Source organism: Epinephelus moara, chromosome 2 (assembly GCF_006386435.1).
Source record: "Epinephelus moara isolate mb chromosome 2, YSFRI_EMoa_1.0, whole genome shotgun sequence".
Classification (NCBI taxonomy): domain Eukaryota; kingdom Metazoa; phylum Chordata; class Actinopteri; order Perciformes; family Serranidae; genus Epinephelus; species Epinephelus moara.
In genome coordinates this window covers 30,110,194-30,125,639 of record NC_065507.1, presented here as the reverse complement: position 1 = coordinate 30,125,639, position 15,446 = coordinate 30,110,194, and the positions used below count along the sequence as shown (strand labels likewise).

General features: G+C 39.1%; 1 protein-coding gene across 3 annotated transcripts; it reads left to right on the top strand.

Annotated features, from left to right (window-relative positions):
* The first annotated feature begins 5,705 nt into the window (after positions 1–5,705).
* spartb (spartin b) lies at positions 5,706–13,834 on the top strand. 3 transcript variants are annotated; one of them, XM_050068018.1, is made up of 9 exons: positions 5,706–5,974; positions 6,882–7,729; positions 8,986–9,183; positions 10,628–10,769; positions 10,864–11,058; positions 11,150–11,308; positions 11,409–11,499; positions 11,684–11,730; positions 12,498–13,834. In XM_050068018.1, the coding sequence occupies exons 2-9, from the start codon at positions 6,887–6,889 to the stop codon at positions 12,602–12,604; spliced, it is 1,782 nt and encodes a 593-aa protein (XP_049923975.1). In that variant the 5' UTR covers positions 5,706–5,974; positions 6,882–6,886; the 3' UTR covers positions 12,605–13,834. The 3 variants fall into 3 exon arrangements, with proteins under 3 accessions (XP_049923975.1, XP_049923981.1, XP_049923965.1); XM_050068024.1 differs by having other exon boundaries at positions 11,684–12,634; XM_050068008.1 differs by lacking the exon at positions 11,684–11,730 and having other exon boundaries at positions 5,707–5,974.
* Positions 13,835–15,446: the final 1,612 nt, after the last annotated feature.

Sequence of the window (15,446 nt, the reverse complement as noted above, 5' to 3'; positions counted from 1 at the left end):
TGCCCGTAAATCATAGGCCAAAGAGAGTTTTACTAGGGAGTGTAATTCAGCCCCGTTTTCTTCATCCACCATTAGAAATAACTTTTAAAAAAATAATAAAAGATCAGCCCCCTGTAACTTATGAGGAGATCAACTGAGAACAATGAACACTTGTTAAGAAGAGAATAGGATTATTACACAGTTACTGCAAGTTTTTCATACTTTTTAACTAGAAGCAGACACTGATATGATCTAATCCCCTCTGTCATTTCTCTCTGTACGTATGTACCTTGTGATTAATGGAGTGTCTGTAAATTTCTAATCATACCTTTTTTTTCTTCCTTTTTTTTATAAATGAAAGTTAGTTATAAAGTACTTACTTTAGAGGTTAAGAGCAGGACCCTGACTGCTACAGCACATATAGCAGTCTGATATACAGGGATGTAAATATAGACACTGTAGGCAGTGCACTGGGGCCCATGTCGTCTGGGTGTGGGGTGTGTGTGTGTGCGTGTGTGTCAGTTGTGCAGTCAGGACATGCATAAAAAGGCAACGTTACATCAATACCTCATCCCACAGACCCCCAGATTGTGTTGACCCCATGGCTACAGCTGCGTTTCACTGAAACAAAAGTTATTATTTTTAAACAGAATTCACAGAAGAGTTATTGTGTAATTGCTGCTGGGTGACACTTTTCTTGAAACCAGAGCACATTTTTTGGTGCCTGAAGGAGACACTTATTATAACCAGTATACACCCTATGCACTGTGGGGACAATAACGTAACATATAATAAGCCTCAGTGGACAGTTGAGGGGAAACTGTGACTTAAGATTCTGTTGTCCGTTAGGAGCTGTATTCATTCATGTGGGTTTTATTAGGAGTGTGCAAAAAGTATGCACTGTATTTGTATCTCAAACAAAACACAGTGTGGTTCACAGGACACAGCTGCCGTGTGTTTTTGCCTTTTTTTTGTTCTTTACTGCATTTTCAGTAGGAAAAGAAAGACAACATGAGTTTTGACACCGGCCATAATTGGGATCATGTGTTGTCTGTTTTTCCTCTCTGTCCTGTTTGCATACTTTTCGTCTCGTTCAGTAGTTATGGTATAGTTTATTTCATCACCCTTTAATAAATCTGTTTATGAACATGAAACACATGAAAGTCAATTAATAAAACATTTCATGTTTCCATACATTTGTTGACAGCATATTTTTATTTGGTGACAGCATACATTGTTCTATATTGATTTCAACATCTGTAGATATAATCGCTCGCTGTGTCTAAGTAATTAATTTCATATGGTATTGCAGCGACATAGTTTCCTTATGTTAGCTCATTTTATGGGCTTTCCCAAGAAGCTATAAATAAGTGAATACTGGCAACATTAATTACAAGTGACCAATGTAGCCGATGCAAAGACAAAAGGAAAGCATGTTTTTAATTTCCAAATTGTAGAAATCTTTATTTATAGTACACATGACAAATACACCTAATAAATACTGACATTAGATCTGCATAAACTGTGGCTTTGCTGCAGGGATACATAAAAGGCAAAACAATTTTTGAGCAAAAAAATCCCATGTGTGATGCTCCTCTCTTCGCACTGATAAGTGTTTTGCAATAAAGTGAAGGAAAGAAAGGCTCTTGTTTTTGGCATACGGGCAGGAGCTTATTTATACAGGTGGGATGAATACCTGAGAAAGCTGTTGAGCTCTTCACACCCATAGCTGTTGCAGCACTTCTTCTGACCATCATAACTCTCCACAAACATGGATCATAACATGCTCATATATGATACGTTATGGAACATGTATGGACTTTAATGGCTGAAACAAAGTGAAGTATATAACACCATATAAAAGACTGCAATAAATTATTGCCATAATTGTATCCACAGCTGGAAAAATCAAATTGCAATCTGGCAAACTCAAATAAAGTACAAAACAGGACATATAACTAATTATTAAGTGCAATTTTTGATGTTTTGATGTGCTCAGTGATGAAAGTTAAGACAAGCAGTCTAGGAAAATAAGACGTCAGACAAAGGGCAATGGATTTTAATGGAGCAAAATGTTCTATATAAAAGCTAATAGTAGTATTGTAAAAGAGAGAGGAGACTGTAAAAAACAGTCATGCAGGGCTGTACATTCATCACAGGCTCATATGTGGTTTCATTAGCTGAATTCTTTCGTAAGTGACTTTTTAATGTATATGGCCGTTCACTGACATACTGTAGTATGTCCCATTCATGCAATTAAATTGAGGAGAAAACTCAAAACTGAAACTCCCTGAAAATACAACTTTGTGAATTTAGATTGTTGAAATTGCTGAGGATCAAAAACCAGTAAACCATTTTGAATTCTATTTTATTTCTTATTCTTCTTTCACTAAGCACATGCACATCATTCGAATGTTGGCTGAGTGCTCACTCCTCATTTATCACTGTGTTATCATTCCTCTCTGTGAGTACTAAAACACTCGAGTCTGCTCATTCTGTGCAAAGAATGCTGACACGCTGTTTTGGGTTAATGTGGCTTCTTTGTGTGTGGCACTGTTGATGAAGAACAATAACAGTAAGAACAACAACAACACATAAAGCCGTAATGGTATCAACTTTTAACAGTGCAGCTACAATCACCATTAGTGGCTGTCCATGCTTGCTTTTACACTGGGAACGAGGAACTACGTTATCATTTTGATGTCATCCTGAAATATCGTTGCTCTGACCAAACCACATCCAAAATACTAGGCTATATTTAAAGGAAATCAGCCTTGAAAAACAAAGAGGCGCTCATATGTTGCTCATACAGTAAGTGAACCAACAAGAAAGACAGAGGACGAGTATCTCAAGGCTGTTTCAGTTCCAGACATTTGTTGTTGTTGAGCTCACCATGAGGAAACGTAGTAAATGTACAACTTCCTTGTGGAGGCTCAGCTAGCAAATAGTAAACATGCAATAAACTTGGGGTATAGTCACTATACCTCTGATGCATAATAAACCATATAGCTAATGTGCATACACAGGAGCTGCACAACTAAATAAAGAAAAAAAGTAAAAGTAAATAGAGGTTAAAGTGCTGAGTAGTGTATTTACTCTGAATTTATTCAAAGGAGAATTTTTTAATTATATGCACAATAGCAATGTTAATAATAATAATAATAATAATAAAATAATGAGCACCAAAATTTTAAGGACAATAGCTTTAATTCCTAATTAATAAAGGTGCTTTGTTTTTGATGGGAAACAAACATATCACTGGGTATGACATAGTTACACAGGATATGAACATGAGCTAAAGCCGTAATGTTTTATATCCTCTCATGTATGAAGAGCATGTCCAGTCTGGTCCCTCTGCTGTGGTATCTGAATGCTGGGAATCTGAGACTGATGTACGCCTTCAGGTTCACAGTGACTATCTGTACTCAGCAGAAACTGGCGGCAGTCAGAATAATAAAATGAGGACATGAAAGATTATGAAAAAGTGACCTTTTAGTAGATTATGCATGTTCATTAGGCCTTTAATGCATGTAGCCTTTTCTGTTTAATGCCCATATGTTGGCTATTAAATGGTCATTAGTGGCACATTTAAACCAAACTGTAGGCCTAATCATTTCCATGCTCGGACAAAATCCTTAAATTACGAGGGTTATAAAAGATCTTGATGAACTTGAACCCACAGTAGTAAAACCACCAGTCTTGTTTTTCTCCATCCCCATGTCTCATCAGATCTTTCAGTCTGAGATAGGATTTAGCGCCCTCTGCAGATTATAGTCACGTATCAGTACTCCTCTCCATTAATCACTCTTTTATACTGATAGATAGTTTAAACAAAGATACTAAAGTAAACGGTCAAGTATTTTTATGTGCTGCAGTAACATTGGAGTCATGTTGCATTTCAGCAGTTTCAACACACAAAGTGGTTGAGCTAAACTTCAAGTATTTGTATTTAATACGGATGTACAATAATTAGAAATAAAATTACTGCAGCTAAATCATCATCACTGTTATTATTATTATTATTATTATTAGTCACTATTTAGTGTACGCTACATATAGATTCAAGGCAGTGTCACATACAGTTGTTTTGAATTGTCCCAAAAAATTTTAACTAAATCTGACCACTAGAAAATTAACGGAACGGAGGGCAAAAAAATGATATTACGGCTTATGGTTATCTTCATTTCTCACCGTCAGTAGTCTGTTGATTGCTGTGTTGTATTTATATGCATTACATTGTGCGGCGCTTTATATTATCATTTTTGTTTGTTTGTTAATTAATTGTCGTTGTTTTTAAATATCCGTAGTCATATGTCTGGAGAACTACAAATGTGATCATTTCTTAGCTATTTTCTAAATGATTCCCTGAAGCCGCTTTATTTTGAAAGTGTTTTCCGGAGGTCGCAGTATCCTGTGATGTTCGCACTGGTGGTAACTTGACTAACTAAGATATGGTGCAGTGCTTCACCGTGTCCACTAGATGGCGGCAAACATATTTCACCCATCGTCGAGATCAGGGCATTTAGAATACAGAGCGCTGTCTGCCCTCCAGTGGCCACAGTTAGGAACTACAACACACTAGTTAAAGCAGCATCAGTGCAGTTAATTTGGGATTAAGATGTTTTTGGGAATCATTTCAGAATTAAATATCGGAAAGGAACGAATGAAAGTGGGGAATGGTGTACAATAGTTTGATTATAATGCTTAAACAATTTATGGTCATCATGACCACTGGGTGGCAGCAAAGTCCATGGGTCCTTTATTTCTTCTTTTTTGTATCAGGTTCAATCTATACAGTAATTTTAAAGCTAGTTATACAATTTGACAAAAAAAGAGACAAAGCAACAACAATAACAAATAAACAAGAAAAAAACAATATACATTGGGTATCAGTTAAATTGGATTACAGAAAAAAGTGTCTAATTTCTGTTTTAAATTGTTGCACGTGTGGCATCATTTTAGTCCCATTGCATTTGTGAATGTAAACTTTTCTTTTATAAAATAAAGAGGCTCCAAATGCACTGCTTTTTTTTGCAATCAATATCATTCTTATTATTTAAAAAAAAAAAGTCTCTTTTTTTCCTAAATAAATAATTGGACCAGTCAACCTCTTAAAGAAATATTCGAGATCTATCCAAAATAATTTTATATGTAGGCATTCATGAAATAAATGACAATTTCACAGTTACAAAACACACATTTACCATTAATTTCATCTCTAAATTTTGAGAGAACCTAGTTTACAGGATAAATCATATACATTTATATGTGTATTTTCTTGTTTTGTTGGTGACACAATAGTTCTTGTTAAAATTCCAGACTGATTTCCATTTAATATTTTCAAATCTAGAGTTCCATAAAAGCTTGGCAGGAGGAGTGGGCCCCTGGCAAAGTCTCCTGACATGACTAACCATCTAACATAAAGCTACATTTAAACTGCGGATTAAAAAAATGTTTATAAACCATCAACTGGGATAATAATGCTTCATTATGGTAGTTAGACAGGTTTACATGGATCTTATCAATATAAAAATTGCAATGCAGTATGAATTCAATACCACATACTTTTTTTCAAAAATAAGTTCTGGAATAATGTACCATAGTTTAGCCTTGTCATTTTTGTCAATTCACATCGATGCAGCGGTGGTGCCATATCATCACTTCCGGTTGATACTTTCAAAAATAAAACTAAAAGTGTAACGCACATGTAACACATTGCATGTTATTTTGTTGTGTTGAAGCGAAGCGTCAATATATCCTGTCACGACACTTCGACTTTAAAGGTCGATATGGTGGACAGTAGTATTTAACATCACTACGCAACATTGGGGAGTCGTGAGTGGGTCAATCAGCGACGAACAGCAAACCACAACTTTAACAGGAAGACGGTTGCCATAGTTAACTCTGCTGGACAGCTAGTAGGATCCCTTTTGACAAGCTACAAGTTAGCTAACGGGCTAATTAGGCTGCTCTTCGGAGTTTTTCGCTCGCTGTGGTAAGTGTGGATACCGTTAGCTTATGAAGGAGCTAACGCTAATTAGCTTTTCATATTATGTTAACGGACCAATCATATTAATGTTGCTGTTGGTACAATGACGTGGTGTAATGGATGAGTTCGTGCAAAAGGAGACGCTAGCTGTTAGCTTGTGTTGGTAACTTTCTCATTAACATTAGCCTGTTTTAGGCTAACTCACTGTAGCGACCTCATTTACACCAGATAAACCAAAGCATATGACTGGAGTGAAACTCGATACCAATAACAGTCACGAGACAATGGCCAGTTTAATTACGTCTTTCTGAGTAATACAAAATGACTTTTGATTGTGGATAAGGTGACCTTAGTGTCTGCTCGTGTTTTTCTTTTCTTCCAGTATCTCAATGTGCATGAACGCACCGACAGCTCTCTTCCTGTTCCCCGTGACAGCTGTTAGAAAAACACGCGCCACATTGATAGCAATTCGGGAGAAAACGACGCGAAATAGAATAAGAAACAAAGCTGGAGATGTAATTACGATGACACTTCTTACTTTAATAACCTAATCTGGCGAGGAAACAATACAGCAGGTAGAAAATGACAGGTCCAGTTTGCTAATTTTAGTGAAATAATCTGTAAAATCATGTTGCACGCGATTGATTATATGTTAATTGCGCGTAACTAACAGATTGCCTGGAAATTATGTTTAATGCAATTTGCCATCTGCAACTAGTTGTGTAAAAGTGTGAGTCAAAGTCAATTAAGCAGTAAAGTATACAAATAACCTTTAGCCTCATGTGTGACAGTCTGTCCTCTCACCCTGTTCATGTGCTTGCCTCATTGTTAGTGCTGTAGATGTGAAGTGTCAGTCCATGTGTGGATGGATACAGCAAAATTTAAATAAAGCTAATTGTAAGTCTTGTTTCAGAGGGAATGGAGAAAGCTAAACAAGATGCATTCGACAATGCCAGACTTCAAGTGATCAAAGATGGCTACGAGAGGGCCTTTGAGTGCATCAATAAAGCACTCACAGCAGATGAAGCTGGAGACAAGGCACAGGCCGTTGAGCTCTACAAGCGAGGGCGGCAGCACCTTCTCAGGGCCATCAGTGTGCCTTCACACGGAGATGAGTGTGGTGGCAGCTCCTGGGAATCAGCCAGACAGATGCAGCACAAGATGCAGGAGACGCTGAACAACATCACCACTCGCCTGGCCATACTGGAGACCAGCTCTGACGTTGGATCTGCACCTACATTGAACACTAGCAGTGTGTATGGCTCCGATGCTACAGACACATCTAAAGGAGGTCTCTACCCAAAACTTGCCACCAAAAACAAGCCAGAGAGGCCAGCTAATCCAAACCTACTTTCTGCCAATGGCCAGGCAGCAGGAGCGGTAGGAGGCATGCCTGCATGCAGTAGTGGAGGTCTACCTCTCTCACCAACCAGACAGCTTGTGCCTCCAGCCATACAGCCTCCAGCTTACTCTCCCCAGGCAGCTGACGGCCATCTGTCTATCTCATATGGGACAGAATCAGGGGAAATGTCATTGGTTGGGGATGAGTTCTACAGTCGTACATCTAACTCAACACCATCTCCCCAGAGTATGGGTGAAGACGGAGAGGAGCTGGTGTATATTCCTCATGGTGTACAGATATTCTTTGTCACACCTGAGGGGCAGGTGAGCGCTCCGTCGTACCCAGGCTACCTGCGGCTGGTGAAGTTTACCAGTGACCATTCTGACAGTATGCCCAACAGACCACCAGCATTTCTGCAGGTAAGTTTTTTTTTTTTTAAAGATATTTTTTGGGCATTTTTAGCCTTCATTTGACAGCACAGACAAGCGTGAAGGGGGGAGAGAGAGAGGGAGTGACATGCAGCAAAGGGTCACAGGCTGGAGTCGAACCTGGGCTGCTGCGGCAACAGCCTTGTACATGGGGCGCCTGCTCTACCACTAAGCCACCGACGCCCCACAAAATAAATATTTCGCCAGTTGTTTCAGAACACTAAAACACTTCCTGGTATAAAGCTTGAAAGGACTAGATAAGCCTCCGTCATGCCCATCTGATGCAATAAGTGCAAGTGAGTCACCACTGCAGTGTCACCAGTCTTTCTTGTGCTCTTTAACCTGATTTTGTAAGATGTTTGCTCGGCTCATCAAGACCTCTTTTGACTGTGTGAGTCAGCAGGAGGAGATAGGCTTGTTAATCATCTCTATCCCTCACCCTATGAACGTGATCATGTGAGCGTTGTTTACTTAGTGCCCTAAGCCCAATGGGTTTATAAATATGTCATCCTCCTGGGAAATCCCACATCAGGATCATTACTGGCCCAAATTTGGATGTAGATGGTATCTCACTCATGACCTACTGGACAAAAACTTCTTTAACATTTAGAAAACATGAAGCTTTGCAAACATATCAGCTTAGGCTTTCATAAAAGACTTAAATCAAAACCTTATCTAATTTATTGAGCTCTGTTTTGAGCAATTTGTATTGTTTTAGGGGGGGCAGTATTTACCCTGCTGATAAAACAGCCAGCACACTAACAGTAGAGGATCATAAGACTGAAATTTGACTCTTCATTGGGGAATTTCCCAGGTACTATTGCCAGGGGGTGACATCAGGGATTCACATGAGTGCAAGTAATTATCTAAGCCCTGCTTACACTGTTATGCCCTATAATCTTGTTAGACATGCAGCCATCAGAGGGAGACAGTGTCCTCTGGTTTGTCTTCTCTCAGACCGTTCACTGTGCCGCACTAATCAGAGTCACCATTAGACATGTTAGGCTTGTCATTTTGAGGTTATATTTGGAACCCTATACTTTGGCAAGATGTCTTTGCCAAGCTCTCTTCCCCTCGTACCTTTGACTTCCATGTAAATTCAGTTTTTCTTGTTCTTTCTGTGTATTTGGGCACATTGCTCAGAAATAAATTGGAAATTTGAGGCTGATAGACTTAGTCATGACATCATACATAAAGTTATTTATCATCAAATTTTCTTTTCTTTCTGTTATTTTGCTTCCTAACAGGTATGTGACTGGCTGTACCCTCTCATGGCCATGGACTCTCCAGTGTTGTTGTGTAACACTGGTGTGTTTATGTTTCCGGACATGATGGCGCCAGCTCCAGGCTATTATGTGGGGGTGGTGTTGTCCTCTGAGCTGCCTGCTGAAGACAGAGTGATGTTCCAGGACCTGCTGTCTCAGATGACAGATCTCAGGGTGCAGGTCAGTGTTGCTGTGCAGTCAGACCTGCGATAGCACAACACATGTTTCGGCTCTCTTTGGGTGACAAATGCAAATGGGGCCAGTATGTTTAAAAAATATATGAAAAAGGTCATCTGCAGCTCAATGCCATGTATTTTTATGTTGTTTTTCTCACTGACCAAAAGCTCAGAGAAATTGTTGTCTGAAATGTATTTGTACTTGTTTTCACATCAAAATATGTTCACATCAGAAGTTTTTGAATTCACCAAAGAATTGTTACACAATGCCTTTTGGCAAATCCTCTTGTGCCAGTGAGAGTACAGAGAGCTATTTTAGGCAAATGAGACTGAAGTTGGCGCTCTGCTGCTATTGGTAGTTGCAGGCATGTGACAGTGGCTGCATCTTCATTTTGCATACTCTTTGAAAGCTGAGATCCCACTCATCAGTCTAATAATGCCTGAGCTTCAGCTGCTAATGTTAACTGAATAAATCAGTGTTTCCCATACAGACCATCTATTTGGGTCAGGGTCATTGCCTAAATAGATTTGTCCTCACACTTAAAAATATTTCTTTGTTGATAAATTCTGTGTTGAAATGCAGTTGAAAGTGCAGACTGAAATAAAAAAGTGCACTAAATGGTGCAACTGTTAGTTAGCTTTTGATTTCATTGCTGTTTGGCAGTCTCTAAACACTCCCTTCCAGTCATCACGAACAAATTCTGCAAACGTAGCACACACTGCAGATATTAAATCTGTTCCTCCCATGAAAAAGATTGTAGTTACTGCTTATACAATGCTTTGAGGGCTAACAAGCTTTAAACTTTTTCATTGTTTTAGCCTGGCATGAAACTCTTGCTCCTGCTTACTTCTGAGCTGGCACACTTCTCTGAGTTACCCCTACCTCAGCATTGTAGGGATTTGAGACAGGCAGGTGAGGAGAATTAATCAGTTATAATGCTCTTATCTGCAGCCGTTAGAACAACCTCAGAGTTTCAGCTGAAAGACAAGTGCCAGTTCAGCCGTGATCGAGGTAGAGACGCTGGCTCAGATCAATGCCAAACAAGGTCATTTTTGATGTATGCAATCAGGCTACTTATCTTTTCTGATGGACGTGATTCCCAAACAGCAAGTAGGCACTTTTGTGTTTTCATTTTTGGGTCATGTAGAAAATTTGAGGTTTTCAGCATAAAGGGAGACTGTTTTCTGACTGCAGAGAGACATTTTAAAATGGCAATCTCTGTGCTGCAGACAAATAGCGCATTGTAACCAGAAGCACAGAATAATAAGAGGAGCTATTGTGTGAATTGGGGGGTTATTCGGAGACGGCATCTGAATGGAGATGTGTACAGCTTGCACAAAGTAGCAGACAAGTTGTCTAAAGATCTGACTGACATGTAGTTCTTATTTTCAGCCCACATTGCTCATCCATATGTTACAGTAGTTAACCAATGTGTCTATATGGTCAGGCTCCAGATGAAGCTGCAGGCACCATTAATCTCAGTCAGAAGGTGTCCATTACTACACCTGAGGAGACTGCACCAGCAGAAACCGAGGAGGAGAAGGCTTTGCCTGAGTGGAGTGAAAAGGTGGCAAATGGGATCCTGACAGGTGAGGTCAGATTACAACTTCCCTCAAAAATAGCTTTGTGCTGTAGTTGTTAGCAATTCGTTAGGAAAGACTAAAGATCCTGTTGTCCTCTCAGGTGCATCATGGCTAAGCTGGGGCCTCGTCAAAGGAGCTGAGTTCACAGGCAAAGCCATTCACAAAGGTGCATCAAAACTCAGAGAACACATCACCCCAGAGGACAAACCCACCCACGTCAGCCCCACAGTCACCAAAGGCCTCCATGTAGCCAAGCAAGCGACAGGGGGAGCTGTCAAAGTCAGCCAGTTTCTAGGTGACTAAGCCATCGCCATCAGCATGTTTTACTGACCTTGTGTGGTTATTTGGCAGTGGACCTCTAATTGACTAATACTGTGTTACCGCAGTGGACGGGGTATGTGCGGTCGCTGGCTGTGTGGGTCGAGAGTTGGCACCACACGTGAAGAAACACGGAGGCAAGCTGATCCCAGAATCTATGAAGAAAGACAAGGATGGGCGTTCCAACATAGATGGAGCCATGGTGGTGGCTGCCAGTGGAGTGCAAGGTAGAGTGCATCTACACTTAATTTTCTTTAAGAGGAAGGTGTTAATAAAATGAGAACTAAAATGTGCCTAACATGCTTTGTATTTTGTGCATTTGCTCAGGATTTGCAACCATGTGGACTGGTTTGGAAGTAGCAGCCAAGAACATTACTACAAGTGTAGCGTCAGAGACAGTCACCACTGTAAAACATAAGTAAGTCTTTCCTTTCCATTTAAAATTACTTGTTTGACCACTCACTTGCTTTAATTAAAAGCAAAGCAATTTGTTGCTCAACACTGACTGCTTTCTAAACATGTATGTTGCAAATGACCACTTGCATTATACATGCAAAAACAAACATGCACTCACTTATTTTCCTGTTTAATTTGCTTTGCAGATTTAGGGGTCTACAAAACATCTTTGACCCACCCGTTGAGAATAAGTGTAATTTTTCATAATTATTCACAGCTGTCTAACTCTTCTCTCCACTAATCACAAGCATGATAAAAAACCTCTTTCTTGGAATAATTTGACTCTTGTACAAAGCGCTCTAAAGTCGTCTATGCTGTGCCAGTTCACTGCCCTTCCCTGTGTGGCAATTCACGTGATGGTGCTGCTTTTCACTGAACTCTCCAAATGTTTCTAATGGAAATTTCACAATTAGCAACTTGTCTGTCCTGTCTGATTTAAAAATATTCCCCATATTTTATGAATTTGTTCTTCATGGTCCAATGATGAGCCAAGTATCTACACAATAAAGTTGATAGTTGATTTCTATAAGGTTGGATGATACGTTATGCCTCACCCAATTTCTCCTTTTTAAGTGAAGTACTTGATTTGACAGGTATTTAAATAACTGCATTAGCCAAAAACAAACACTCTCATCCTTGTATCATCATCTGCTTTCAAATTCAATCTGATACATTGATATTCTGGAAAAAAAAATATACACCATGATTGACAATTATATCTATATTGCCCACCCTTCCTTTACTGAACCACAGTGGGAAAATGATTAAAATTCAGATTCTTGCAGACAGAAATTTCTTAATTCAAGATTGTGCACTTGCATGCATGAAACCCTCCCATTAAAATTCACATACAGCATGGCATCTTTGCAATCCTTGCACTGCATATTAATTAATTCTCCCCAAATCCTTGTTTCTCGCCTCTCGCTCTGAACTCTCTCTTCAATGTGACTTCTGATGAAGGTACGGAGCAGCAGCAGGACAAGCCACTGACCACGCTGTCAATTCTGCCATTAATGTTGGTCTCACTGCCTTCAATGTTGACAACCTGGGGATCAAAGCTGTGGTGAAAAGAACTGGAAAGCACACCGCGCAGGCCATTTTGGAGGACTACAAGCTTCATGAAACACCAGAGAATGGGAAGCAAGTGGAGAAATCAAACAAATAGCTGTTACTGCCCTGCCTACATTCCCACGGAATGCCTTAAAGCATAATTTGTATTCTTCTATCAAATAAATCTATATTTAATATTCATTATTTATAGAACATCTTCTATATTTACAAGTTAACGACTGTTCTATGCATATCCTGTAGTTTGATACAGATCTTAAGCACTTTAATCTTTATGTAAAACAAGGTAGATGGACCTAAATGAGAAGAAACTGCAAATTATCTAACCAAAATTAAAACACAGTTATAAAGTATGATATACAATACACAGTGTAACATTCAGGTATTATCATTTCATGTGCAAGATCCCAGTTTAACTCTTCTTTGTACTAAGACAGCATTAAATTGTTGACTAGACACTGGACCCTTTCCTAATCTTTGTGAAACATTTGTGTGTTAAGAGTTCTCTTGGTAGGGAAAGTGCAATTTCTGTACTTTGAATGAATGATCCAAAATATTATCTGTGTCAGTATGTTCAGTTCTTCAGATATCACTGTGTCAGAAAAAAAGTGTCTGTTATACTGTTTTTTTCCCTACTGTGTTTAAAATGAGAAGTAATCACGGCTGCTTACTGTGCCTGCAAAATATCAGATGGTGTACAAATATCTAATGTGTTGTGAAAGTGAAGCTGTAAAACTATACGGTGTGTTATGTATTTTTGTCAGTAAGACAGTTTTTGCCATCTCTCATGAATGAGGGGTTCTAAAATGTTAATGTCCCCCACCTGCACGTCTGCGGAGTCTAAAACTGTCAGACTTATTAGCCTGGTGTTCTGCCACAATGTGCAGTGCTTTTTTCTGCATTTCAGCTTAGTTGTATCCAAGTATTTTTAGATGTCAGTGTTTATAGTGTGTTTCTTATAAAAATCTAGATTTTATTTGGTGGACAAAACCTTTAACAAAATGTGAAATTTGAAGTGTAATGCTAACTTTGCTTGCAACTCAGCTGGTTTGTGCAGTGATCTGGTTTGTAATCTTTTTAAACTCAAGCTTTAAGACCTAAGACCTCAGCAGGCAAATGTAACTGTCAGATGACTTAAATACTCCAGTTGTGCACTGAGATTTCTTTCACACCAGAAATACTGAGAATTTTCTGAAAAAATAAAATAAAATATATAAAGAAGCAAGAAATTCTGCATTTTTATACTTTAAGATCTGGGGATTTCTGGCTATCTATCCACTATTAATCTTGTAGAAGCTATGTTGAATCTGTCAGCTTAATACCTCCATCTAGTGGCTGCATGTTTTACAACATGTTAATGTATTGAGTATTTTTTACAGCATCATACTGACGATTTAGTCTGGAAATATTTCTCATAAAAGGAATAAAAAAAGGAAAGTCTATTTCTTACATTTCTTGTCCACCCAGGGTTGGTGTAATTGCTTGGGGCCAAGTGTGAAATAGAACCCAGTGTTAAATACTCTTGACTAAAATTTCAGGAATTCAGAATACAAAGTATTTGAGGTAGAATTCATAAAATCAAATGTTTTTCTAAATTATTCCATTTATTTATTTATTTATTTTTTTAACTGCAAGACAAAACAGTCCTCCAATGGCTTCCCAGTTATGTAACACAAATAATCCACTTACATAGATTGGCTATTTTCTAAAAGTCACATGGAAAATACAAGAAAATATGACTGGTCTGCTTTATTAACCTCAGAAATTGAAGTGATATACAATTCTTACAATGTTGTGTTGAAAAAAGATGCAATTTAAATTATCTGAAATGCCATCTTTAGGTATTAAACAAAAAACATGGAAAACTGCCTGCACTTTTACTCAAAAATGCATTTATTGGGGTGTGTGTACTATGTTACACACAGACCTCATGAAGTTTGTCATTGTGAAATAACTAATTTTTTGGCCATTGTGATGACCCACAGTATATAGACATGTATAAATAAAACAAAAAAAGACCATTATCTGCATCCATTTCTCTAATATTTGGCCAATCAAAACTGCTATCATCTGCGATGTCTCTAACCATATAGTTAGTTGGACCCTGTGTAAGGTGAAAGAACAATGTTCACAAGATGAGCATCAGGGAAACACAGGTTACCATTGGTATCCAACAGCAAATCCAGCCATGATGGATTGTCCACACCGTGTGGACTGTCTGTCAAAGAGCTACTACTACAAAGATTATTTTCCTGAAGGAGCCCTGAATCACACAGAGTGTCCGACACTGGCAGATATCCAGCCTCAGGTATCAAGTTATCAGAACTTGAAGTTGCACTTTGAAACACAGAAAATGGGATGAATGGTTGGTTTGTAAAATCTCCCGCTGAAACACTGTCAGTTGGGCCAGCCAGAGATGAACTGAACTGGCCTTGTTCTACTGAGGGTACGATGAAGTTTGTTATCGTAGTCTGTTCAGGTGGGCTGTAGGCTTGGCCAAAATTCACTGATGGGAGAGCAACAGGATCCACCAGGTCAGGAGTGGCATCCCAAAACATAGGGCTTGAAGAGGGCTGCAGTCCTATCTGTGGTAAAAAAGTGTGGCTCATCATTGCTGATGTGAAAGCACATGGGGTGGGGTTCATAAATGCAGAGGTCGGGTTCATCCAGTCATTTTCCGCTGGCTCAAAAGAGGCAGAGAGAAATTGATCCCGGCACACTGGCAGCATTTGTCCTCGGGGAACGGCAGATTTGTCCAACAGTATCGGCAGGGCATGGGCTGTGGTAAGGCCGTCAGCTGGAGGAAGCATTTGATCCATTGTCAGAGGATTGGTTATAGTG